General features: G+C 44.2%; 1 protein-coding gene and 1 long non-coding RNA gene across 6 annotated transcripts in view; both read left to right on the forward strand.

The window, feature by feature from the left end:
• Arl6ip5 (ADP-ribosylation factor like GTPase 6 interacting protein 5) overlaps nucleotides 1–27,550 on the forward strand; it is a 29,992-nt gene extending 2,442 nt beyond the window's left edge. For 2 of the 5 annotated variants that reach the window (XM_063286671.1, XM_063286670.1), the window contains exons 2-5: nucleotides 144–201; nucleotides 4,339–4,573; nucleotides 23,355–23,572; nucleotides 26,588–27,550. In XM_063286671.1, the coding sequence (XP_063142741.1) occupies nucleotides 4,398–4,573; nucleotides 23,355–23,572; nucleotides 26,588–26,760 (567 nt within the window). In that variant the 5' untranslated portion in view covers nucleotides 144–201; nucleotides 4,339–4,397 and the 3' untranslated portion in view covers nucleotides 26,761–27,550. Of the gene's footprint in view, nucleotides 1–143; nucleotides 202–3,699; nucleotides 4,574–23,354; nucleotides 23,573–26,587 lie in introns of those variants that run through there. The other 3 variants (XM_039108327.2, XM_039108328.2, NM_023972.4) reach the window with 3 other exon arrangements.
• LOC120102348 (uncharacterized) lies at nucleotides 4,580–15,807 on the forward strand. Its single transcript, XR_005503772.2, has 2 exons — nucleotides 4,580–4,812; nucleotides 9,442–15,807. It is a non-coding gene; the product is annotated as an uncharacterized LOC120102348 (long non-coding RNA).
• Nucleotides 27,551–27,897: the final 347 nt, after the last annotated feature.

A 27,897-nucleotide genomic window follows, 5' to 3' on the forward strand; every position in this document is an offset into this window, starting at 1 on the left:
ACTTATTTATACATTGATATGTTGACAAATGATTGCATAAAATGTTCCTATATTCTATTTAAAAACTGAAACAACCTCCCCAATATGCCAGTGCTTTCCTCCGGGAAAAATGGTGAAAAGAATTTCTGTTTTTCATATTTCAGGAAGATTCAAAATCCTTCCCTTCATGAGCATGAAGTTTAAACCTTACACAGACATAAGGTAAAGAATCTTATTTTCTTTGTGAAAATCCATATTAAACTTTAGTATCACACCATTTTGCCAGAAAACTATTGTTATACATGTATTCATCCAGATATATATTAGATAGATAAGTGAATGATAGATAAGATAGGTGATTAGATAAGAAAAGTATAGAGATTTATTATATAACCCATCACCTTAAGGCAGTAATATATAAATGAACTTTTTGACTCTGCTCTTCATAGTCATGTATTGTATGCAAATGAGTGATTCTGGTAGACAAGAAAGAATTGTGTTCATATATTTCAAATATGTATCTACACAAACATATCTCTTTTACTAAAATGAGATAAAAAAATTTAATATGTAGACTGAATTTAAACCCCTTACCACCCAGCTATTAACCATGAGACCTTGGGTATTTCCAGATCCTCGATTGTAAAGTGAGAATAACAACATTCACGAGTATGAGATTGAAAATTAAGTGAAATCTTGAGTGGTTCTCAAATATAGTTTTTGATTGGAATCACTTGAAGGTTACAAATTCCAGGTTTGAGTTTTACCACAACAGATGGTTTGTGGATGCACTGTTTGAAAATCAATGACAGCAAATAAAGCTTCCAGGGTGCTCATTAAAAGAGGCGCTGCTACTCACCTGTGGCATTTAATCTACTCTTTGTCCTATTCTCTATTGAACTTTAAGGAAGGCTCATCTGTTATGATCCCCCAGCTGTCTTCATCAATAGCACACATTGAGCTAAAAATTCAGTCAGAACCAGACAGTGAGAAGAGGAAACTGAGCCTTGGAAATAGGACAGAAATAGCAGAGGAAGAGGAGGAAGAGGAGGAAGAAAAGAAAAAAGAAAAAGAAAGTCTGGAGAGCTAGCTCAGCAGTTGAGAGCACTGCAGCTCTCCCAGGGGACCCAGGTTCAATTCCCAGTGCCTCACAATAGCCTGCAACTCCCTGGCACCTAGCACACAAATGGTGCAAATGTTCATTCAGATAAAACACCCAAAAGAAGTTTACAAAGATGTCTGTCCTGCATCTATGTGTCACCGTGACTCACCATTTTGACAGCTGACACCAGGCATCATTAGATAGGCCTATCTGATTAGAAATAGCCACCTCCACTTGTTAATAATGACAGTGACAGTGGCAAGTGACCAACATCCACTGTAGATTTACTTTATTTAATCATAAACTATTAGCATCTACTATAGTCTATGGCCAGACAGTGGAATAATCAGAATGGTGCTTACTAAAGTTAAGTCCCTGTGGAAAAGCCTCAAGAGAGTGCTTTGAAAAAAAAAGTTTATTTGTGTGTGTGTGTGTGTGTGTGTGTGTGTGTGTGTGTGTGTGTATGTGTGTGTGCGTGTGTGTGTGTTCCCACAGAAGCCCCTTGGAGCTGGAGTTACAGGTATTTGTGAGCCACCTGATGTGGCTGCTGGGAATTGACCTTTCCTTTAGAAGAACAGCAAGCACTCTAAACCACTGAGCCATCTGTCAGCATTTGTTGTAAGAGACTAATGCAGCGAATATCCTTACTCTTACTCCCCTCCCCCCACCTAAAAATAGTGACATAGCTGCTAATAATAGCTCTAAAACAGAGACAGGAGTAAAGTTGATTCATTTGTGCTCATTCTCATTTAAAATAGTTGGATGACAAGGTATAAAAATATAGAGAAAACAAAACAAGCAAACAAAACTAATCAAAAAAAAAAATCTACCGTAGTCCAACCAGAGACAGAAACATACTCAGCATTTTCAGAGAAAGGGGGACTCATCCTATGAACAGAGAAAACAAAACAAAACAACAACAACAACAACATATACAGTCCTCTTTGGATTCTCTTCCTTTTTTATTTGCAGTAATGAGGGATGAAACTAGGGCTCTGTGACACTGATGCCTTTTAAAATTCTTACACTCTGGGAATTCCTCCACACCCTCTGATTTCCTGTAATTGAAGAAAGGCCTGGCATGGCTCTATTTAGCACTCTCCTCACTGTCTCCGAATGAGTATTTCCTACAGGGCAGGCCCTCAGAGGGCAGAGCAAGGCAAGCACTTCCCCTTTGTGACTTCCCACAGTGCCTTCACAAGGTTGGAAAGGACCTAGAATGCCTGCTGGCATGGTACTAAGCGTCTCAATAGTTTTCTCCTATTTTATCTATTCAGAGGTAACCACAGTGATCAATGGTCTCATTATGGAGAAAAGTCAGCAGGTGTTTATTATCAAAGTATAGAAAGCAGGTTAAAACACTATAAACATCAACCAGGTAAATTAAGGACTCTGCTAGCTCTTTGTTTTGTTGAGTTTATTGTTTGTTCTTGTTTGTTTGTTGTTGTTGCAATGATGGAGTCTGTACAAAGGACCGACGTTGCTAGGCAAGTGTTGATCACTGAAGTGTATATTTCTAGCACTCTTCTTGCTTTTTATGTTGAATCAAAGTCTTACCAACTTGCTCTGGCTGGCCTTGAATTCACTTTGTAGCTTTGTAGCCCCTACAAGCCCTCTCCTACCTGGGCCTCTGGAGTAGCTAAGCTTCTGGGTTTGCCTTACCATGCTAGTTTGTAGTATTACTGATAACAGTAAATCTGTTAATGCTACATATATTAAACATTTTCCAAGGATCCCTGATTTAGCCTCCATGGCAGATTTTCTACTAAGCAGAGTTTACATATGAAGAAAGTAAGGCTGGGGGAAGTTAAGACATTTCTCCACTAGCCTGGAAAATGACTCAGTGGTTAAAAGCATTTGCTGTTCTTTCAGAGGACAGAGATTCAAATCCCAATTCCCACATGGCAGCTTAGAATCTGTAACTCCAGTTCCAAGAGCTCTGACACGCTCTTCTGATCTCAGCAGGCACAAGGCTTTCAGGCCAGGCACATGCACAATGCAGGCAAGACATTCATTCACAATAAATAAGTAAAATTTTTTAAAAGGAACGGCTTTTCTCCAAAGTAAATTGCTGGATCCAATTACCAAGCTATCTGAAACACCAGCAGGAGTTTTCAGAAAGTCATCATAATTTCCTCAACTGCCTTTCTAATCAGCAAGGACAACCAAATTTGACTTAGCCTCAAGTATGGTTTACTATTCTTTGTTTTAGGGGAAGTTTGTGGTCTTTGCAGAGCGCTTCAAGTTTGGTTAAAAATTACCAGTTGCAAATTTAGAAACACTGTTACTTTAGGCACTGACACCTTAGAAGTCCGCCTTCCAGAGTAGGAGCAGAAAACAACCCACAGAATAAACTAAGCAGGGCTCAAAGCAACTCACAGAAACTGAAGCAGCTAGCACAGGGTCAGCATGGGTCTGTGCTAGGACCTCTGGTAGATGTTATACTTTTGTAGCTTGGTGCACTTGTAGAAAACCCTAGCTGTAGGAGGTTTTGTTTGTTTGTTTGTTTGTTTGTTTTAAAGATATGTTTTCTTAGGTAAAAGTTATTGGTTTAATATTGGAATAAAACTAAGAAAGTTTTCTGGCCCGGGTATCCATGTTTCTGCCCCAAAACACAGACCACCCGCAGCAGCTGTTTGCTTTGAAGCTGCTAAGAGCTCACTCAGGAAGCAGTGAAGCCATCCAGTACCTATCTGATCATCTATCTATAATGATGGCACAGCAGTTCAGTAATTTTGCCACAGGACAGCAGAAATGGGGAGCGAAGAAAAAGGCGAGCCAACAATCAGCGATTCATTTCAGACAAACCCTCCCTCTCATTTTTCCAGTCTTATTTCACACAAAGTGACTCATGAAAATTGCAAGCATGTGTGGGGAGAACAGCAATACTGGACTTTCAGAGACTCTGAGGTCGTCTTCCATTCCTTTCCACTTAGATTGACAGCTGAACAGCTGCCTTTTTTTCCCCTCCCTCCAAGGCAGAGAACACACACAAACAATGCTTAAAAAGAGATGGTTTGTATTTAAACTGCCAGAGAGACTACTGACACCACCTTTAGTTTAGGTGGGGCATTTCCGCTGGTTACTTTTTGTTAGTACTCCGTTTTACATTTGGTAAAGCCCACAGTTTTCCGTCACTAACCACTTCCAGCCAATCACAGAAAGACCAACACACCCGCCCGCGGCCAATTTTCTGGGCCCTGCGGTGCTCTAACCGCAGAGCCAATCCGAAGGAGCCGCTGTCATCTTTCATTCAGCTGGTTGCTACCGCCGCCGCCTCCGGATTCCGAAGGCGAAGCTCGCCAAGCAAAGGAACATGGACGTGAACCTTGCCCCGCTCCGTGCCTGGGATGATTTCTTCCCGGGCTCTGATCGTTTCGCACGGCCGGACTTCAGGGATATATCCAAATGGAACAACCGTGTAGTGAGCAATCTGCTCTATTACCAGACCAACTACCTGGTGGTGGCTGCCATGATGATTTCAGTCGTTGGGTAAGTGGGGTCTTCCGCTTGGAGCATCTGTCCCGGGTCAGGACTTAGGGACCCCAGGGACAAGATCGCGAGATGCAAGATTAGGTCCTCACTGAATGCCTGTCCTGAGGTCCTAGGAAGTGGCCAACCCAGTGGAAACTTGTTCTCAGGGCGAGGCCATAGCTATCTGAAAGCTATCCCCTTTCTTTCTCCTTTTGCTTTAGAGGCTGAGACTTGACAAGGACTCTGGGAGAGAAAAGGTGAGGGAAACGCTGAGAACTTGGGACAATGAGAACTACCCCCTCCCACGTCCCCCGTGCTGTGGTCAGCCGTCTGTCAGATGTTTGTAGCACAGTAGTTGTTTTAAAAATAAGAAAAACGTGGTGTTGTAACCTTGTCCTGGGGCTGCCTAGAAAAGCCTGGAGTGACAGGGTGTGGACCCAGGGCTGTGTTTAAGTGGCCTCTCTGTCTAATGTCTGTCAATATTATACACGGAACTGAGCTTCAGCTCAAGAAGGTGCAAGTCTCCTGGTGGCGCATCTTCCTCTGCGAGGTGGCTCTGGAAACGAGGCCCCCTGACATTTTGGGTTCTCCCTCCCCCCCCCCCCAGAAGTTGCCAGACATGGTCGATTTAACTTTGCTCCTTAGCCTGGGGTCTTAAACATATCTGAAGGCCTTTTCAATGCTAGTTAAAAAGTTCCCTGTGATAAGTAAGGTCATCCATGAACATTCTGGTGCACTTACACGTACACATTTCCGCACCTGTTTCCCCAGAAGCTGCATTTCCTTGAAGTTTACCCTTTAAAAATGCTTCTCCCACCTTTTAACAAAATAAGTGATTATATTCGCCATTTTATTATCTCTTATACGAATTTAAATAGAAGGCTTTACAAAGGACCCTCTTGCTCTAAAAAAAAAAAAAAAAAAGTCCGTTTCTAAGCTTTCTCTTTTAGAACAAACACAAAGAGAAAGTGGCTGGGGGTGGGGGTGGGGGGGACAAAAACCAAAAGGAGAGAGGAGGGATTCATACTCAGAGTGCTTAGGAAGGGGCAAGTGATAAGATGCTGTCATAAGTTGGCCTGAGGTTAGTTGGCTTATTTACTTAGCTACCTCTGAGCACCAGACCCCATGCCAAGCTCTGAGAACACCAAGATGAATCAGACTTGAATTCTGGCCCAGAGACACATGGCATTTGCTGAGCCTCAAAAGGAGCAAACTCATAGCACAGAGGAGACTGGCAAGCTTCCTCATTTCCGGGCGTGGTTAGAAGTGGGCACCAGTTCTCAAATGCAGGCTCCATGTGAGATCTTTGCTGTGTGTGGCTGAAGGAACTGCCAACTCAGGGATGGCCTCATGTGCAGAGGACATAGGCTGTAGTGGACTCTGACTAAACAGGCAGCTGAGGAACCATTAGTCAGGGGAAGAAAGCCAGAGGCAGTTGTCTCTGAACCTTCCCCAAACTGTGCTTCGTTTCAGAAAGAAAACTTCACAAAGTCACTTCTTTAAAATTAAATAACTAGCTGGGCTGTGGAGGCGCACGCCTTCAGTTCCAAAACTCAGGAGGCAGAAGCAGTTGGATCTCCGTGAGTTCAAGGCCAGCTTGGTCTACAGAACAAGTTTGAGTATACCCAGCAGTACACAGAGAAACCCTATCTTGAAAAGCCAACAAAACAAACCAAAGCAAACCAAAAGCACTCTAGTAATAGGCTTATATCTCTTGTAAACTTTCATTTTCTTTTCTTCCTCTTTTTTGGTTATGTAGTTATGGGGTGGATTACCTCATCTTAAATAGAAAGATTTGACACAGAGCAATCAAATATACAAGGAAAAAGTTAAATCCCCCTCCCTCACACTCAGAGCATCATGTGTCCAGACTCCAGCACAACCCTGGTCACCTTGTGGCCTTCGTAGAACCCATTTTTCACAGTCAGCTCTTAACTAAATATAGCTCTCCCATTATGATCTTAGGTCACTGAACCCGGCAGTCTGGAATCTTCACCTTTCTCATTTCCATTTCACACAGAACTATTAATTGTTAGTGACGTCTCTGAAGATAAAGAGAAAAATACCTGTTGTTATATGTTTGCAAAGAGCCAGGCAAGGCATGGTAGCTCCTGTTTTTAAACCCAGCACTCAAGAGGCTGAGGCAGGAGGATTGCATGAGTTCCACACCAGCTGGAAATATGAAATTTTCTTTATACCCCAGGATAACTTGGACCTGTAACCTTTAATTGTTTTTTTTTCCTACGCATCTCTACTTTCTAGCTTTCCCCACAAATTCTTCTTTTCTTTCTTTATAATTAATAATAACAAACTTTTATAGAGGGCTCTGTACAATAAGTACTTTGCTAAGTACTGTGTGCTAAGTATTTTACTGTGTCATATAGTTCCACAACTAAACTACTATTATTTTCATTGTTAAACCTGACACCCAGAGAAGTTGAATGACATACTTACAGCCACAGACCTGGGCTTGTCCCCTTAACTACTGTGGCATCATCCTGGGAGTCAGGAGGTTTAGAATTATAGTGCCTGAAAGGTGGAAGAAATCCAATACCTTTGGGATCAGAGAGCGAGGCTGATTCTGGAACATTCCCTATTCTAAATAGAACTGTCCCTTTTGGGCGCTGCAGTGGATGGGTGGGTCTGGGCACTTCTGGGAGCTGCTTATCTGGATCCTCTGCTAGTGGGTCATAGTTTCTCATGATGAAAATGTTCAGTGATTCCCCTGCTGTGGCCAGGGAGCCCTTTAGGGACATTGGATGGCTCTTGAGGTCCTCTATTGTTTCAGGTTGGCTTGGCTGAGGATAGACAGGGCTGTTTTGTCCAGATCTCAGCATGGGGGAGGGAAGACTCAGTACTTGATGAGCTCCAGAAGCACTAGGAAACTCTAGGCCAAGATGGAGATTGAGAGGGGTTAAGATAGAGATAGACGTCCATATTGGGTCCTGACCATAAGGGCTTGGGGGTCAGAAGTTAGGTCTTCAAGCAAGGCATGACAGTACATGTTCATTATCCCAGCAATAGGAGGAGAAGGGGGGCGGGGCGGGTAGAGAGTTTGACACCAGCCTGAGTTACATAGTGAGTTTCATGCTGTGTAACAAGACTTCATCGCAAAAAGAAGAGGAGGTTTGGTCTTCTAAAAACCATGGTTTAATTCAGTCCATGACTTCCGTGTAGTAAGTACACTGTGCATCTCAGATTCTGTGAACTCCTGCTGGTTCTTTCCTGTTCCTCCTTCCTTCCCCTCTTCTTTCTCCTCCTCCTCCCTTCCCTCCTCCCCTTCCTCTTTCTCCTCCAACTCCTCACTTCCCTTCTCCAATTTTTCTTCCTCTTCCTCCTTTACTTTCTCTCTCTCTCCCTCCTCTTCTTTCCCTATCCTCCTTCTCTCATACTCTCTACTTCTCTCTCCTCCCACAATCTGTTTTTTGTTTTTTTTAAGAAAAGGTCTTTATTTTGGCTGGCTCGGAACTCAAGGTCCTCCAGCTTCAGTCTCCCAAGGGCTACAATTACAGGTGTGCAGCACTTAGCCTCCTAGCTCCTCTTACAGACCGTTTTTATTGTCGTCTGTCTCTTTAGGTAGTATAAGTTAGTAGTTATGAGCCAGACTTAGTGTGTTGGAATCCCAGCACTAGCTGTATGGACACACTGCCTCGTCTTCACAGCAGCACCTACCTCACAGGCCTGCCTGAAGATGAGCCTGCGTCCTGTTGGTGGTGCTTACAAAAGAGTGCCAGCCTCCTCGTTTCTGCTGTATACAATACTGCTTATTTCTTAGCGCTGTCAGTGCTGGCAACAAGAGCTCAGAAACACAGCTTCTAGACTAGTCCACCAGAGTCCAGCCTGGGTCTGTTTTCCCACTTCTGCAAGACTCAGCTTTGGTATCACCTCATGGCAAAAACACTGTCCCAGTGTGTCCCTCATTACCAGTGTTAATCTGTACTTGTCACTTTCCTGTTCTCCAAAAGTCTTTTGTGTATGCATCTACACAAGAAAAGAAAGATGTCTAAGGTTAGAGACCAGAAACTGTCTTCCTATCCACAAGAGCCATCCATGCATCAAGATATTATGTTTACATCACAACATGCCATTGTTCTATTGCTGTGAAGAGACACCATGACCACAGCAACCCTTATGAAAGAAAGGTTGGGGCTTGCTTATAGTCTTATAGATTTAGTCCATTATCATCACAGCAGAGGGCAAGGTGGCACACATGGTGCTGGGACAGTAGCTGAGAGCTACATCTTGATCCACAGGCCAATGGGGGGTGGGGTGGGGAGGCTCAGAGACAGAGGCTGAACCTGGCATGGGTTTTTGACACCTCAAAGCCCACCTCCAGTAACACTTCCTCCAACAAAGTCACACCTCCTAACCCTTCTAATCCTTTCAAAGACGTCCAGTCCCTAACTGAACATTCCAATATATGAGACTATGGGAGCCTTGCATTCAAACCACCACAGCAGTCTTTGCCATGGTTTTTGTTTCTGCCTTGTTTTGTTTTCCCAAAGTAAAAAATACAGGCAACAGTTAGTTATACTCAAAACCTTCGTACTAAGCCTGCTCTTCACTCTAGCTGAGGGTGAGGATTTCTGTGTGCTTGATGGAGTGCCCACAGAAATGAGCTGGAAAAGTCTGTTCAAAGACTGAGCCATGGACTGATAGCAGTTCGCACCTGGAAGCTTATCAGAAATGAAGACTCTCTGGTTCATTTCTGACCTCTTGGCTTTATATTTTAACAAGGATCTTGGAGGATTCATCCTCACATTAAAATTTGGACTACTCCGACTCAAAAGAAACACTGACATTGAATTAATAGCATAATTAAATGGCACAGTGACTTATAGCAATGGCACTTTTACAGATTCTAATTGTATCGATTTTTTTGCTAGGTTCAGGAATCTCTTGATTTCCCCACTCCTGACTCTCCAAGTGACTATGATATGTATACCCCAAATCTGAGTGAGAGCTAGGAATCCTGCTGAGTCCCCACACTTTTGGAAACATGAAGGTATGAGGTCATGCAGCCAATTGGAACCCAAACCTGGGTATGGTAGCTGAGGTGATTGCTAGCAGGTGAAATAGCTTTTCAGTCAAACCATATGGTAAATTTGCTAAAGTTCCTGCTTAATCAGATTTAACTGTTTGAAAATCACATCATTTTACTGCTATGCTAATGTATCTTACTCCTTCCTGATATGAAGTATTTTCTGGGGTGGCCTCAGAGTCACCAACCACACACTGTATTTGCAACTTGTAAATGCTTCTCCTTGCCTACAAGGCACATCCACACATTTCCCCCTCCCCCTAACACAGAATAGTGTCACTGCTGGGTGAATGAGCCCAGGTTTTCTTGGCAGGAATCGCTCTGTGTCCTGATCATTTGGCCCATGGAAGTGTTAAAGGAGGGTGGGATCAACAGCAGCTACTTTAGACTTCTGGCTTTGTCAAGATGGTAAGAAGTTTCTAGAAGGCTAGTAATTATAGACTTGGGGGGGGGGAAAGTATTAAGGTAATTCTCTTCAAAAGAAGTATGGCTCTGGGGGTTGGGGATTTAACTCAGTGGTAGAGCGCTTGCCTAGCAAGCTCGAGGCCCTGGGTTCGTTCGGTCCCCAGCTCCGGAAAAAAAAGAAAAAAAGAAAAAAAGAAAAAAAGAAAAAAAAAAAAAAGAAGTACAGGCCCAAGGCATATATGGCTGCCAGTATCTAGTATTAAGAATGCTCACACTGAACTTTTAAATGCTACAAGGAGAAGGAACTGGTGGCCAGTTGGTGAGGGAAGAAAGAGCTAAGAAAATCCTGGGTGCCCTGCATGGGGATATATTTAAACATTCGTGGGAAGAAAAGGCTTGACATCTGTGTCCTCCCCTGCTGGCCTCTAAATAGCCCTTGATGCATGTATTAAGTTCTTGCCCCCTCGTAGCTACTGTCCTTTGCCCTGGCTTTGATCAGGTAAACCAGATCATCTTTTTTTTTTTTTTTTTTAATATAGTGAAAGGCAGACTGTAAGACAAAAGATTCTTGGAATTTTTTGTAGAGTACTGCCATTCATAGACAGTCAGTGAATTCTCCACAAGCCCGTTCCTGTTTTACCCAGTGCCTGTGTACTGACCCTGTGTGTAAGTTTATGCTGATAGCTTTGTTTGCTTACAGATTTGTTTGTGATTTTTTTAAAACTCCTTTTATTTTACTAGTGTAATGAATGGTACGAATGATATGAAATGGAAACTAGTGATTATTTTTATGGTTGTTTGCAAATTGAATAAATTGCAGTCTGTTTACGCTTTAAGATTAGTGAGTGTCAGCGATTTTTCAACGCATTCTTGTTTGTGTCCCTTCCTTCATTCACTCAGTGGGAGTGGGAAGCATGGGCAAGCTTTCAGACACTCCTGGGAGGAAGTGGGGAATAGTACATTAGGATGCCTTTAGCAAGGTTAAGGTCCAGAGGGGTAGCAAGACAGGGCTGAGAAGGTCAGAATTAACTTTTATACACATCGACTAAGCCTACGGAAATCCATAGCCGTAGTCAGGCGGTGGTGGTGCCTGCCTTTACTCCCAGCACTCAGGAGACAAAGGCAGGCAGATCTCTGGGTTCGAGGCCAGGCTTGTGTACAGGGTGAGTTCCAGGCAGACAGGGCTACACAGAGAAACTCTGTCTGGAAAAACCAAAAAAAAAAAAAAAAAAAAAAAGAAATACTCAATTCCACAGGTATACGGTATATGTCTTAATTCCACTTAGAATATTCAAAAGGCTGCATTGAAAGGGTGATTGCATTTTCATAATATAATATTTCAATCACAACTCACATCACTTCTCCCCCCCGCCACCCCACCCCTGAGCTGAGGACCAGGGCCTTGGCTTACTAGGCAAGGGCTCTACCACTGAGCTAAATCCCCAACCCCCTCACATCACTTCTTGGTTGAGCAAATATTAAAGTGGATGCTCATCTGGAGCCCTGAGGTTAAACAGCCTACCTGCCCAATCCCTCCAGGTTTTATCTCCGTTGGCCCCATCATGGTTCATGAAATAGACTTCATTCAGGGAGGACACAGTGCAGGTGGACAGCATCTGGTGGGTCTTGAGTTTTTTTCTGACTGCAGACCTTTAAGAAATCTGTCAACACTCAGATGTTTAATCTAAAGATCTTTCATCTGAGCTGAGGGTGTGGCCCAGAGGGAGAGCAAGCTTTGCATGCACAAGGCCCTGTGTTCTATCCCTTACAGGCAAAATTACCTCTCATGAAATGTCCTCTGTGGCATGTATGTCTCTGGTTCTTCCTGGCTTCTCTCTGTCAGCATCTCTTCTTTTTGTTAAAAGAATTAATTTACCACCCTGCCTGAGTCAACTAGTTGGCTTTTCTGTTTCCTTTTACTAGGAAAAGATTTACAATGTTTCTAGGTAAAGTGAAATAAATGTATTCCTCCTTCCCCTTCCCCTTCCCCTTCCCCTTCCTTCCTTCTTACCTTCCCTTTCCTTTCCCTCCCCGTCTTCCTTCCCTGCATGTATGTATGTGTGAGGCTGCCAAACCCCTGGAACTGGAGTTACAGAGAGTCAGGAGCTGAGCATTAAACCCAGATCCCCTGAGAGAGCAGTCAGTGCTCTTTAACTGTTGATCTATCTCTCCACTGGCCTCCTCTCTTAGAAGTTGGAGTTGTGAATCAATGTAGGGCTACAGAACTCTGGACAATGTTAGGATTCTATCACTTTATAGTATATTGTATTGTATTATTTTCCTCTGGACTGGTGATTTTTATCCTTTAGCACTCATCTTTGGAAGACTTACCCTTGACGTCGTGTCTGTTCAAGGAAAGCTTTTGCATCGTCTGTTGAAAGACAATACCTGCAGTTTGGCTCCAATTCAACAATCATTTTCATTTCTTTCTTTCTTTTTTTTTCTCGGCGCTGGGGACCGAACCCAGGGCCTTTCGCTTGCTAGGCAAGCGCTCTACCGCTGAGCTAAATCCCCAGCCCCAAATTCAACAGTCATTTACTGTAAAAAGATAGGATTTCAGTTGCTTGCCATGAATAGCCACATGTCTCAGCCTTCCATTCCTTTCACTGGCAGGCAGAAAGGCCATTTGATATAGAAAATGACGTTTCAGTTGTTACTTTTGCTAACCAGATCACTACTAGCCCATGGATGTGATGTATAGGTTGGAGATTAGTGTGAGATTAAATAAGACAGTCATTCTTTGTTTTGTTGTGTTGTGTTGTATTATGTTGTGTTTTTTGAGACAGGGTTTCTCTGTGTTTCCTGGCTGTCTTGGAAGTCATTTTGTTGACCAGGCTGACCTAGAACTCACAAAAATTCTCCTGCCTCTCCCAGACATTCTATAGAATGGAACTTTGTGTCACCAATCTCATTAGCATGTGTCCAATCCAACTTCCCTCCTTTGTCATGTGACAATTATTCTCAGGTTTTCCTTCATGGACAGTAGAGTACTGAAAGCATTCAGGAGGACCAGTTTGTCAATAAGCAAGTGTCTTCTGTCATTTCCAAAAGGAGTGTGAGCTAGGCAGTGAGGGGTATGTGAGCATCATTCTTCCCTTCTCTCCAACTGTAGGTGATGGAGGCGCCCTATCAGAGAAAGTTTAATTAGAGTTCTAACCCCATTTGACACTCTGACCCTGCAGGGAGTACTAGTTATGGTTACTAACTCAGGTCTTACTGATTGCTCATCAAAGGTAAACTTACCAGTGCTGGGTACAGAGAATGCCTCAGCGGGTAAAGTGCTTGCTGGGGGAACATGAAGATCTGAGTTTGGACTCCCAGCATCCATAGAACAGCCTGGGACCACTGAGACAGGATGATCCCTGGGACTCACTGGCTGGCCAGTCTCATCAAACTGGTGGTCAGTGTGATATCTCATTTCAAAAACTAGGATAGAGAGAGCAATGCAAGAAGACGCTTGATGTCACCCCGTGACTCCCATGTACGCATACGTGTGCACACAAGTACACGTACACATAAATAATACACACATTAATACATAAGCAAGTAGCTTAGTAAATGTCAGACGAAACACAGAGGTTAGCAACATATGCCTTGCTAGAAATACATTGGGATGCCATCTGCAGGGACTGCTGGGGGAAGAGTGCTTAATTAGGTGGTACAAAGCACACAGACACCATGAATTCTGTGGGCCTTGCTAATTCAACCAGGCAGAGAAATCCCACGGGTCATGTTACTTGGTCCTTCTGTGACAAGAGAGACGTACTCCTTTCCCACCTACACTTTCCTTTGTCCTTCTTGAAGTCTCCTTTACCCTGGTGATCCTCCAGTCCAGAGGCAATGCTCACACTGAAGACTAATTTCTGTCTAAAACTCCTCATTATTCTTTACAGTCAGCTATAGTTCTTCCAAGCTGGCTGGATTGCTCAGTGGTAATGGCACTTGAAGAGAAACCTAATAGCCTAAGTTTGTTATCTGGGTATGAGGAGAGAATTTACTCCTGAACATTGTCCTCTGACCTCTATAGCAGCACTGTTGTAAGTCCACACACTAAATAAATAAATGTAATTTTTAAAGATTAAGAAGGAAAAACAAAACAAAACAAAACAGAAATAGTCCTTGCCAGGACAGAAGCCATGACAGGAAAGCAAAACAGCCACTGAACACTTAAGGTGATCCTGAGAAACAGAAAGGACCCTCAGAGGACTGGTCACTGATCTTCCTCCCTTGTCACTGCTGTTACAGCCTGTGCTGGTCACACAGCCTGCAAAGGCACCTTCTAGAAAGCCCACTCACTACCTTGCTTCCTCACCTAGTCTCATCATATAGGAGCAATCCCCCCACCCGCCCACCCACCCCTCCAGCCCCGCCCCCAGTGGTGCTTTTCTTACTTGTCCCTTTAACAAGCTCTGTGAAGAAACGAAGGCTGGAACTGTTTCCCTGTCCAATTTAGTATACGATGGGAATAATTGTGGCTTGTCTATGTTAAGTCTCATGCTTCTTAATGGATGGCCACAGAAATATGCCGGACTTAGTGAAATGGTATGAAAACGTGTACGTCTCTTACCCCCCCCCCCTTCATTGACACATCAAATGTGCTGTGTTACGTGCTAGGGCCAAAAGTGGGACATCTCTGTTGCTTATAGAGCTTCCTGTCTAGGAGGGGCTAGAGATGCGCTCAGTACTCACCCACATAGAGTAGAACTGCCGCTGTGGTAAGAGCTGCGGGAAAGCGGCATACGGTGTTCAGAGAGGCTGAGAAAAGACTGCTGAACTGAGCCTTGAATAAGGTTGGAGCGAACCAGGCAGAGCAAACAGCTCCTGCACGGGCCAGCGGCTGCCCCGGAATGCAGAGTGAACTCTAGCCACCTCCTGAAACCTGGGCATTAAGTGCAGAATCAAGGCATGGCAGCAGGAAGCTGGCGGGGAGGGCTGCTGCATGGCGGGTACCAAAAGGACCCCTTAGTAGATGGAGACTAAGCCAAATTCTGAGGTTGGTGAGTAGAGAGAGCATGGCTCTCATCCTGCAGTCATGCTCCCTGTCCCAGAGACCCACAGTCTGGGCAGACCTTGTAGAATGTATAGAGTGTTGTTTTTACTAAAGGTATGAGAAGCAAGAAAGTGCCTGGGTGTGTTCATAATTGCTGTGAGCCCCTGACTGGGTAAACACCACAGGAAAACCTCAGAGAGTAAACAGACCTTCTGCTCCCTTTCCTTGTGAGTCAGGCTTTTCCGGAACCACACCAGAAACAGCTTCTGGGTTAGAAGTCAGCGTGAGGCTGTTTCTGCTTAGGAAACACTTCTGGGCCTTGTGGGTCCTACTTGGTGTGACTAAATTTACCAAATGTTCTTGTGCTGCTCTGAACCCTCCGCTTTCTTTCTTTCTTCCTTTCTTCCTTTCTTTCTTTCTTTCTTTCTTTCTTTCTTTCTTTCTTTCTTTTTTTGGTTCTTTTTTTTTTTTTTTCCAGAGCTGGGGACCGAACCCAGGGCCTTGCGCTTCCTAGGCAAGCGCTCTACCACTGAGCTAAATCCCCAACCCCAACCCTCCGCTTTCTTTAATTGCACTGGCAGCTCTGCAGTTGGTGGCCTTGGGCATGTACACTGACTTCCTTAACTCACTTCCTTGTGAACTAAGGGGGTTTGCAAGATCCTCCTACCTCTAGAACTTGGTGATTGGGTGGGAGTTTTCTCCCTCAGCAGTGTATACTGATGCTGTAGATCTGGCCAGCAGCACTGTGAGGACAATGTTGGGATGTATTTCACTACAGAGCCACCTTTCTTCAGACTTCTCTCTCTCCCTTCCCCCTCCACATACTGGACAACCACTGGGCAACTGCCATATTGCTAAGCTGCCCCTTGGCCTCTGCCACCTTCTCTCAGAGATAAGTAATCTAGTGTAGGGAGTCCCCTGGTGGAGGAGTAGAGCAGCTTGGAATGGACGGGTTAAGTCTGTGTGCATTAACCTCACAGAATGGTTGTACTGTGAACTCCAGGCCCAGCCCCAGCCCCACCCTGTCACCTCCCCTATGTCTCCCCCATGACCATGCTTTTTTCCTCTTCTGAACCACAGTTTGTCTCATATTGCAGATTGGGATTGTTTTCACTCGCTCTTTAAGATGACTTCAGAAACTCACAGTGGCATTCCGAATGTTTTTACAACGGAGAACAACCCCACCTCAGGAAAAGATTTATTATTTAATAGAATGGGGGTAATCTATATGCTTATGTTCACCTCAAATTGAAAACATATTTAATATTTTTAACCCGCATAATTAGGTTTTGTGTTCAACACAGAACAGAATCTCAAATGACCTGCCTATTTTCCATCTTTTATCTTCTTCTAGTAAGTACTTTCTCTCTCCCTTTTCCTCCCCGTTTCTTATTTTTCATGGATAACCAGTAAATAAACCCACACCCAGCAGGGCCCTGTGAAAGATGAGTGCCTTGTTTATGGAAACCACCATTCAAAAACTGGGTTTTGTCTTGGCTAGTGTGTCTAACAGCCCAACCATTGGCATCCCGGACTATAACTGCTTCCCAGATTCTTGGACTTGTTGGAAAATGCAATTAGTCTTGTGTCTGGTGTGTGTGTGTGTGTGTGTGTGTGTGTGTGTTTTTCATGTGTGCCTGTGTGTTATCGTGTTACAAGTGTAAGTGGCTACCAGATCATCTTGATGCTGCTCATTTGACTGATTTTCAGAATGGAGTTAGTTGCATGGACTCTGAATATGGAAGAAAATAATTTCTCCTCCCAGTAACTTTGTTCTTTTTCTTCCCCTCAGCTTGAAGCTTGAGTGCTTTCTAATTATAGCTTGTGGCTGGCCGTGTTGCAAGCTAAAACCAGTTCTATAGGGGCCCTGGCTTCTTTTCCCTTGAGCCTGAGCTGCAGGAACAGGTGAAGAGCAAATGTGGGATTGCTTGAGTCAGCTTTGGATTTTCCATTGTTCCTCACCCCAGGCTTTATTTAGACGTTCGGTTAGGATCTCTGCTCCACTTGTCCAAAGTAAAAATAGAAAAAAAAATACTTTATGTGACTTTTATTATACGCCTTACAAATCGTTATTTTAATGAGAATTCTTGAAAGACTTTGGTACTTTGCTGCAGACTCACCAGCTCTTGTTTGTCGTTCAGTTTGTAAGAGATTTCTTCAGTTGCAGACTTCCATCCTCGACTGTCTCTCTCTCCACCATTCACCCTGCTTTTGAGACAGTCTCTCTCTGAGACCTGGGCTTCCCAAATAGACGAGACCAGCTGCTCATTGAGTCCCAGGGACCTACCTGTCTGTACCTCGCCAGTGCTGGGACTACAAGTGCACACTTTCACACTGGCTTTTTTCAGGGTGCTGAGGCCCAAGCTCATTTCCTCAGGCTTGTGCCCTCCCTGGCCCTCCATTCTAGTTCTTTCTCTTAATTTTGATCTTGGTTTTCCTTACAGCCCAGAAATATTTGGATAGGTCCTGGGTTACAAGGGATGGCTGTGTGAGAGGAAATCTTTGTTATTTTTAAATGTCAGGTATTTGAACAATATAAAAATAAATGCTAGGCTTGGTGGCCCATGCCTGTAATCCCAGCCCTTGGAAGGCTGAGGCAGAAGGATTGCTATGAATTTAAGCACAGATGGGCCACAGCGGGAGACCCTTTCACAAAAATATACACAGAAAAGGAAGGAATGAAGAGGGGAGAGAGGGAAAGAGAGAGAACAACCCATGATCCCCCCACCCACTGTAACTACTGAAGTCTTTTGGTCTCATTGTCTGTCTCTGTCCCTGTCCCTGTCCCTGTCCCTATCCATCTCCCTCTGTCTCTGTCTCTTGCTCTCTGTACTAAGAATGACAGTTGTTAATCTGTCGAAGTTCCCTGGCTTTGACACAAGGCTAAGATTTGTTCAGAAGGACATACCTTTTGCATTGCCTGATTCTGCCTTTCTCAGATTAAGTCTTGGAGCATGTGCTCTCAATCCCATTTCTTGGAAGCTAAAGGCAGGAGGATCAGGAGCTTAGGGTCGTTCCCAGCTTGACACTGAGCTCCACTTAGCCTATGCTACTTATACACAAAGCCCTGGGTTCAATCCCAGTAGCACACTCATATATGGAAAGAACTTGGATTATATCTCAGTTGGTAAAGTGCTTGCTTAACAACTAACAAAAATCAAAGCTGGGATTGTGTCAGGAGACAAGGTATGACCCAGATGAAAACACACAGTAAAATGACACAGAGAGGCTGGGTCACTCTGGGTGCCTTCCAACCAGGAGGGAGGGAGGGAGGGCAAGCAGGCAGAACAGCCTGTGTGTGAGCTGGGTGTTGAGAGCTTGGAGGAGGTCAGATGGTCCAATCTGGCATACAGAGTACAGACAGACAGCAGGAAGCCAAGGTTGAGGTAAAGACAGAAAAGCCTCAAGGTGGTGTATGAACTCAAATCCCAGAAATGCAATTGGAGAGACACGAAGAGAGCACTAAGCCTGGGCTACAAACTGAGAAGCAATTGGTGTAATGGGAGCTTCTTTACCCTCTTTTTTATGTAGTCATCTTATTTTTACTAGGAAGCAATATACAAATTGTAAGTCAGATCAGTGGTGCAGGCCTGTAATCCCAGTTCCCAGGGGAGCTAAGGTAGGAGGACAGAGGTCAAGGGTAACTTGGGCAACATGCTGAGATGCTGAGACGCACCCCTCCACAGAGAAATAAAACAAACAAAACACGATAAACCAACACCACCAATGTGAAGATACATCTTTTTTTTCTATCAATTATGATTAATGTAGCAATTTATTTTCTCCATCTTTATTAAATTGGGTATTTCTTATTTACATTACAATTGTTATTCCCTTTCCCAGTTTCCGGGCCAACATCACCCTAACCCCTTCCCCTCCCCTTCTATATGGGTGTTCCCCTCCCCATCCTCCCCCCATTACCACCCTCTCCCCAACAATCCCATTCACTGGGGGTCCAGCCTTGGCAGGACCAAGGGCTTCCCCTTCCACTGGTGCTCTTACTAGGCTATTCATTGCTACCTATGAGGTCAGAGTCCAGGGTCAGTCCATGTATAGTCTTTGGGTAGTGGCTTAGTCCCTGGAAGCTCTGGTTGGTTGGCATTGTTGTTCATATGGGGTCTCAAGCCCCTTCAAGCTCTTTCAGTCCTTTCTCTGATTCCGTGAAGATACATCTTAATGGTAGAACCTTTACCCCCTTATGCACAAAGCCCTGGGTTCAATCCCAATAGCACACTCATATGTAGGAAGAACTTGGATTATATCTCAGTTGGTAACGTGCTTGCTTAACCACAAGGCCGTGGCTTTGAGGCAAAGCATGCATTAACTGGGCACAGTGGCCCACACGTTGCTCCTGGACTTGGGAGGTAGAGGCAGGGGGATCGGGAGTTAAGGTTGTCCTCATCTACTCATTGAGTTGGAGACTATGGTGGGATACATATGATCCTGTCTCAAGTGGGGGAGGTTGAAGAGGAGGAGGAAGAGGAGGAAAGGAGAAAGTACACCACTCTTACCATTGTCTAATTCTCTGCATGCTCACACTTCCCCTCCCACCTTCTTCATTTTAAAGACAGGCTCTTACTTAGGCAGTACTGGCTGGCCTGAAACTCAAAAGGAAATGTAAGTGACAGATATTTCTGCTTTAGGGCTATGTCACATACATGATACGCTACATCTAACAGAGGGAATGTGTTAATCACTGTTTTCACCCACTCAATTTATTGTCTGTACCTCGTTGTGCTACTAATTATAAGCCAGATCTAGTAGTGCACGCCTGCATACTTCAACCTTTTAATCCTAGTTGCATACCTCCCAGTCCAGTAAAATATTGGTCACATAGGTTATTCCTAACAGTGTTTTATATACGTACCACCAGTGTGGACACATCTCATTCTTGGCCAGTTTATTTATTACTTCTGTGTTCTCGGGCTTGCAGGGTCTCAGCCTTGTCAAGGATTTTGAGCAAAATAGACAACCGTTATTGTCCTGCTGGGGATGGCACTGGTGGGAATGGATGCTCTGAAGACAAAAGAAGGGAGAACACAGTTCATTAGATACACTGCGGCGGCAGTGGAGAGAGCCCATCCGCACACAGCTGTTCTGAGAGACCGCTTTTATGCTGGGAGGGGAGTGAATTTCCATGCAGGCAGTCGGGCAGTAGTTCAATGTCACGGTGTCCTGGAGTAATTGCAGCTTGTTGTGATTAGCAGCAAACAGCCTAGCCTTGAGGCTGTAATGATCTTGCCCTGTGTCAGAAGTGGCTCCGAGTACTATCCTAAGCTGGCATCCATATTTTGTTGTGTCTCACCTTCTCTAAGAAGAGTCCTGCTTAGAGGCAACAGATTAAAGTAGCCATGTTCTGTGGTGAGACTGGCTCAGAACAGGAGTTGGCCCCGGAACAGCATTTATAAGTGTTATAGACTGTAGCGTGTTTGAGCTATAGTATACCACTCTTACCATTGTCTAATTCTCTGCGGGCTCACGCTTCCCCCCTCCCGTCCTCTCCCCCATCCACCTCTTCATTTTAAAGACAGGCTCTCACTAGGCAGTACTGGCTGGCCTGAAACTCAAAATGTAGACCAGGCTGTCCTCGAGCTCACAGAGATACACTCCTCTCCACTTGCTGAATGCTGAGATTAAAGCTGTGCACCACCATATCCAGCAATTTTTTCATTTTTTTTCTTTTTTTTTAAAGATTTATTTATTTATTATATAAGTACACACTGTAGCTGTCTTCAGATACACCAGAAGAGGGCATCGGATCTCTTTACAGATGGTTGTGAGCCACCATGTGGTTGCTGGGAATTGAACTCATGACCTCTGGAAGAGCAGTCGGGTGCTCTTAACCGCTGAGCCATCTCTCCAGCCCTCATTTTTTTTTTCTAAAGTGGAGAGCTTTTCTTCTTCAAAGCAGTTTTACATTCATTCCAACCCCCTGACAGCAAGAATAAGAAACTTTCACTTTCTACTGAAATAGTGGGTGTTTCAGTAGAATCAGAGCTCAAGCATAAAGGAATCATTTGGAAATGGTGATAAATATATGTAACTATAGTACCTGGGAGGCTGAGGCAGGAGGATGGTGGGTTTTGAGGATAGCCTGGGTGTGTTAGCTACTTTTCAATATTGGGGATAAAACACCACGATAAAGGCAAGTGTTGTGCTTTTTTAGCTGTTTATTGGGCTTTTATGTTTACCGCTCTTCAACCCTTCTCCCACCCTGATTCCTTCCAACTTCCAACACTAGGTAGGAGAGAAATAAGGTTAGAGGGGAAAGGGGGCATAGACCTCAGTAGGCTACTTCCTGCTGATTAAAATTGGGTTCCTTGTGGCAAGTCCAAGCTGTCATCAGACTACAGTTAGCAGTCCAATAAGCCAGCAATCCAGTAATAGCAAATGCAGCAGCAGCAGGATGAACGGGGGTGGGGGGAAGGGGGGTTGAAGCAGGGGGGCAGTGGGGAGGAGCAGCAGCCGCACCAGGACCTCTCAGGGATCATACCTTGTCTAGAGTCCCCAGAACTAAACTATCTGCAGCTGTAAAAAAATCACACCCCTGTTACTGCATGAGGCAAATCATAGTCACCTGCTGTGAAGCAGCATCTTATCCCACACCTGGCATTAAGACAGAAACATATTCATATAACCGAAAATTTAAAGAAACCAACATTCTCACTTCAAGCAACTTACAAAAGAAAATTTTAAACTGGGCTTGCAGTTTCAGAAGGTTAGAAGAAGCCTGTGGTAGTGAAGCAAAGACACAGTAGCAAGAACAGCCAAGAGCTCATATTTGCTTTGGCAAGCAGAAAGCAGGTGCCCTAAGAATGGCTGAGTCCTTTGAAATCTCAAAGCTCATCCCTTACTGACACCCCCTCCTCCAACAAGGCCATACCTCTGAACCCTTCCCAATTAGTTCTAATAAGTAGGAGCCATGTATTCAAACACATGAACCTGTGGGGACCATTCTCATTCAAACCACAATATTGGGCTATATATGGAGATTTTTGTCTCCATGAAAAGGAGGGGAAGGTAGAAGACTACAGTGTTGGGTCCTTGCCATCTATAAAATACTTGTCTTCTTCCTAGTATTTCCTGCATTATCCATGGTCAGTGACAGTTGTCCCATGATGAAAACCTTTGTCTTATGGACCAGTGAATTTAGAGGCTGTAATATTTGGATTGCTGAAGTTGACAACCTGTGTTGAGGATGGTTGGAGCCTCTGGAAAGTTCAAGTGAGGGGTGTGTGTGTGTGTGTGTGTGTGTGTGTGAGAGAGAGAGAGAGAGAGAGAGAGAGAGAGAGAGATTGAGAGAGAGACCATAACCCAATATTGCTGTGGGGCGGAAAGATTAGATTGTATGAGACAGTGGCTTGGATCACTTACTAGAAAAACAGACTATGGAGCATCAGCTTGCTGTAGGCTTTCGTGTCAAGGAAGCAATGGTGGGTAGGGAAGACTGGGCTCCACAGAAAGCTTCTGTTCATCCTCAGTGAGAAGGCTTCCAAAACTCAGCTGCTGGGTTCCAAAATGGAAGGTGGATTCAGAGTGATCAGATTTTCTTAGTCTAGTAGAAGCAGAAGTTACCCTTTGTTTTGTTTGTTTTGTGTTTTTTTCCATAGGATTCAAATGAATACACTAATAAACACTGCACAGTCCAAACAGAAACATGACCATAGACAGGATCTTGCTTATGAAGGCCATTGTATGATCCCCCTACCCTATATGTATCCATCATGGATAGATGAATTTTTTCATCCATCATTTCTACTAAACATGAAATACTTGGTATTAAAACAATAAATAAAAAGGACAAAGCAATTGCTCAACAGTTGTGCCTAGGATGTGTGAAAGCTAAACACAACGCATCTATAAGAACACGGGGTCTTCAAATCGTGGGTCTCTAGTAAGATACACTGGCAAGTCGGATGGGCATCGGACTCCTTGTGGTGGTCTTAATGTCTTAATTCTACTATTTCCTTTTTATTGTTGTTATTGATCATCCCTTCTTCCCCCTTTCACCTCTTTGTCACATTCTGTTTTGTTTTGGGGGTTGTTGTTGTTTTGGTTTTATTGTTGTTTTGAGTCAGACTCTTGCTGTGTGACTGAAGCTAGCCTTGAACTCATGATCCTCCTGCCTCAGCCTCCCAAGTGCTAGGATTGTGTGGGTACCATGCCTGGCTAAAAGTTCTCTGTTTTCTAACTACTAATGCTGTTTCTCTATTTAGAGTCAGTCAGTTCTGTTTACTTCATAGGTTATGGGCTGGTGTTGATAAAGTACTTAGCGAGTTCTCCATGGTTTCCACCCCTCCTCTTCCCTTCTTTACCATGCTCCACCTGCTCCTGAGCTTGTCATTCTTTGTTTCACACCCCAGGTTTCTGAGCCCCTTCAACATGATCCTTGGAGGAATCATTGTGGTGCTGGTGTTCACGGGGTTTGTGTGGGCAGCACACAATAAAGACATCCTCCGCCGGATGAAGAAGCAGTACCCAACGGCCTTTGTCATGGTGGTCATGCTAGCCAGCTACTTCCTCATATCCATGTTTGGGGGTGTCATGGTCTTTGTGTTTGGCATCACGTTTCCCTTATTGTGTAAGTAAACCTGCTTTCCTTGTCTCCCTTCATTAAAGTAAATGTAGACAAAGTTGGCCAGTGGGCATTGCATAACCTCTCGGAGTATCTAACGCAGTGTCAGAATAGTCTAAGGCAGCACATGAGAGCCTAGCAGTTGCCTATTTCCACAGATATATGTGGGCACTTGCAATGTATCATGTGGCTCTTCTTACTCGGCGAAACCAAAAAAAGCAAATGCAAATCCCAGTCACATGACAAGAACTGGCACAACCTGCATGGCATCTGCATGGCGGCTCACAGCCATCCATAACTCTAGCTGCAGGGGATCTGATACCTTCTTCTAACCTGTGCAGTGCAGGCAGCAGGCATGCGTGAGGTATGCATGCATGCATACATATGTGCACAAATAAAGTAAAACACTTATATTCATAGAAAAGTAGTATACCTGAAAAAAATAACTGGACCACAGTATAAACACTACATACCATGATTCCGGTAAACTAAATATTTTCTAAATACCTTATTGTCTAAGTCCTCAAACAGTATGAAATGAAACAAAGATCTAATTCCAGGTCTTGGCAGCAGAGATCCTGATGAAATGCTAGTGTAGTTGCTGACGAGACAGTGACCCTTTGCATTTGAAAATATTTCACCTATGCATGTTAAAGTAAATAAAACCATTTGCCGATCTGAGATCTTGTCAGGTCGAGCCCAGAATATTTACAAATGAATTCTACACTTTATTATTCTACACTCTATCAAACAGTAAATTCAAGTTTTGGGAAAGTTTCCCCAGATTTTCCTTGCTATACTAGGATTTAGTGCGGGAATGATTCTGTTTAAACACCTGCTTGTTAACTATGGTCCCTTCTCTGCCCTTGAGCCTGAGATAGGCCAGAGTAATGAAATACAGCATGGAGTCAAGAGTCTCTATTTCTCTTGCTAGATTTACAGGACCAGAACACCATTGGTCATGCTAGGTGGGCTGTGTTCACCCATCTCTTAAGACAGGGAAGTTAAGATCAGTTATTCTCAAACTCTGAAACATGAGGATCATCTACCAAAGAACTGTTTGGAAATACGTGTTTCTAAGCCATATCCCTTGGAGAGCCTGATTCTGTGGGTCAACAGTAGTGCCTCAAGTGCCTGATGCTTAGAAAGTGGCCCTTATCTCTAAAGGTCAGAGTAGTCTAGGGACGTCTAGTCTTCTGAATCGTGCATAGTGTAGTATGGGAATTTGACTATAGTAGGCTCTTTCGTTTATGTGTTTATTATGTAGTACAAGTGTGCGTGCATATGCATACATGAGCTTCCCCATGTGTGGAAGGGTGAGCACGCCAGCCCAGAGTTCACATCAGGTATCCTCCACCATTGCTCTCCATTTCATTGATCGAGGCAGAGTCCCCTGATGAGCCACTAGGCTACTCTATCTGGCTGGCTTGTCCCGAGGATCCCGTTTCCTCCTTCTAAGTGCTGGGGCTGCAGGCTGGCTGCCTTGCCTGCCTGGCTTTTAGGTTAGTCCTGGAGACTCCAGTCCTTACACGTTGTACACTGAGTAATTTTCCTGTCCTTTATTTTTAATTTATAAAAATCGCATCTACTTATCATCCATCCATCCATCCATCCATCCATCCATCCATCTTACCCAGGAAACTGTGGTGGTAAGAGGACAACTCCTTCCAGCATGTGATTCCTGGGAATTGAACTCAGGCCACCAGGCTTGGAGGCAGACATCTTTACCCACTGAGCCATCTCATCAATTCCCCAGCCCCATTTAACAGGCTCTTTGGGTACTTCGTACGTACATGGAAGAGATAGCCATTATAGATCACAAAGTGTCTTAGAATACAGATCTTCTACCCTATTCCCTTAAGGTCCCAGAACAAGTGGTCCGAGAAGAGGGACCATGGAATCTATTTCACAGTAAACAAGGCCAGGTCATTCCCAAGGACACCTTTAGAAAACACACCTCTTCGGAGGCACCTAAACAGTGGGGTTTACCTGGATTCTCAAAGTACAGATAAACCCAGAATGCAAAAACTGTCCTCCCTGGGAAACCAGGGTGAGTGGATTCATATTCTGGTTGTAATCACGTCAGTGGAAAATTATGTTGAGTGTCATGTTGTTTAACTAGCATTTGCAAAGTAGGGATTTCAGTGGGGACAAAAGAACGTGGCTGCCAGACCAATGGTCTTCCAAGTTAATACTGAGTTTTCTTCACACACACACACACACACACACACACACACACACACACACACACACAAAATCTGTGTGTGACTTGGTAAGCAGCTTCATATAAAGTCTGTGTAACCATCTGAAGATCAACAAGGCAAGCAGACCTGACACCTAAAAGACACAGTTTACTGTATGTGTGAGGGTTGAAAAGGGGATTATTGGGTTGGAGAGATGGCTCAGTGGATAAGAGCACTGACTGTTCTTCCAGAGGTTCTCAGTTCAATTTCTAGCCACCACATGGTGGCTCACAACCATCCGTAATAAGATCTGATGCCCTCTTCTGGTGTGTCTGAAGACAGCTACAGTATATTCATATACATAAGATAAATAAGAGCTTAAAAAAATAAAAGAACACAGAGGACCCAAGTTTGGTTCTCCGCATCTGTATTAGGTGGCTCACAACCACCTAGAACTCCAGCTCCAGCATCCAGAGGGACCAGATGCCATTGGCCTCTGCAGGCACCAGCTCCCATGTGCATAAACCCACAGACTCAGACACCCACCCACACACACATACACACACACCCCCAACACACACACACACATACACACACCCACCCCCCCCACACACACAAACATACACACACAGACACACACAGACACACACAGACACATACACATACACACACACATACACACACACACCACACACACCCCCACACACACCCACACACACACATACACACACACACACATACACACACACACACGATTAAAAAAACAATAGAAATTTTATTTATTTTACATAACTAAAGAGTAAAGGAATTCTTACTTTGATGCTGCCATTTCTTTCAGTGATGTTCATCCATGCATCCCTGAGACTTCGAAACCTCAAGAACAAACTGGAAAATAAAATGGAGGGAATAGGCTTGAAGAAAACGCCGATGGGCATCATCCTGGATGCCTTGGAACAGCAGGAAGACAGCATCAATAAATTTGCTGACTACATCAGCAAAGCCAGGGAGTAAGCACAGCTCGCCCAGTGACGGGGCCACAGCGGGCGGGAATCCGGTCGCACTTTCCCCTTGTTCAGACCCATTTTCTGTCTGTGGTTTTCAAACAGAAGGTGCACGTCTTACCACCCAACTCTCCAAGGCATCATGCATGCACAGGCCCACGGTTAAGATCAATGATATAACCCAAGGAAGGCCTCAGAAACTGCAAAAAAACACAGACCCACTCTCCCGTTGTGTCCGAAGTGTCCGGTGTGTTTTCGAAAGAGAATGTGGACTGGACAGCCACAGTGCCATTGTAGTGTAGGGAAGAAGTCACTGTAGAACTGGAGGCAATGTGGAGGACATTAAGTCATTTGAAGTCTAGGATGCTGTGTGTGTTGGTCTGTTTCTAATGCTGTCTCCTCCAAAATCCTCCCCTCCCCCAGACTCCGATGTGTCTGCTCTGGTAGTTTAGCAGGATTATCTTTGTTGTTTTAAAACCAGAGGTGGCTTCAGCGGCTGTTTGATGTGCAGCAGAAACTGGATCAGCCCGTTTATGTTCTGTTTACGAATATGAAGGTAGCTGCTTAGGACAATGTTTTGTTAAATTTTGTAACATTTTTAAAAGAGTAGTCATATGCTTTCACCAGCAGGTGTTTCTTGCAAACTAAATGTCAACCTCCTGGGGTAGGGTTGGGGGGTGGGGGTGGTTACAACTCTGTAACTTCTGTTATTCTTGTTAAAAATAAATAAAAATAGAACTTGAGTTCTGTTTATATGACACATTTTTGTTACTACAACAATAAAGAGGTGTCCAAGATAATGATGTTTACATGGTTTAGGTTTTTTACAGATTTATTTTTATTGTGTGTGTGTGTGTGTGTGTGTGTGTGTGAGAGAGAGAGAGAGAGAGAGAGAGAGAGAGAGAGAGAGAGAGAGAGAGAGAGAGAGGTAGGTGCATGCAGTGCCCACTGAGGCCAGAAGAGGACCCTGGACTCCTGGAGCTGGTGTTACAGGTGTTTGTGAGCTGTCCAGGGTTCTGGGAACTAAACTCAGGTCCTCTGGAAGAGCAAGAAGTGCTCTTAACCTCTGAGCCACCTCTCCAGCCCCAGTCAGTAGGTTTTTTTTTTAAGTAGATGAGAGCATTTAAAAAGAAACGAGCATGTATTT

Source organism: Rattus norvegicus, chromosome 4 (genome assembly GCF_036323735.1).
Source record: "Rattus norvegicus strain BN/NHsdMcwi chromosome 4, GRCr8, whole genome shotgun sequence".
Classification (NCBI taxonomy): domain Eukaryota; kingdom Metazoa; phylum Chordata; class Mammalia; order Rodentia; family Muridae; genus Rattus; species Rattus norvegicus.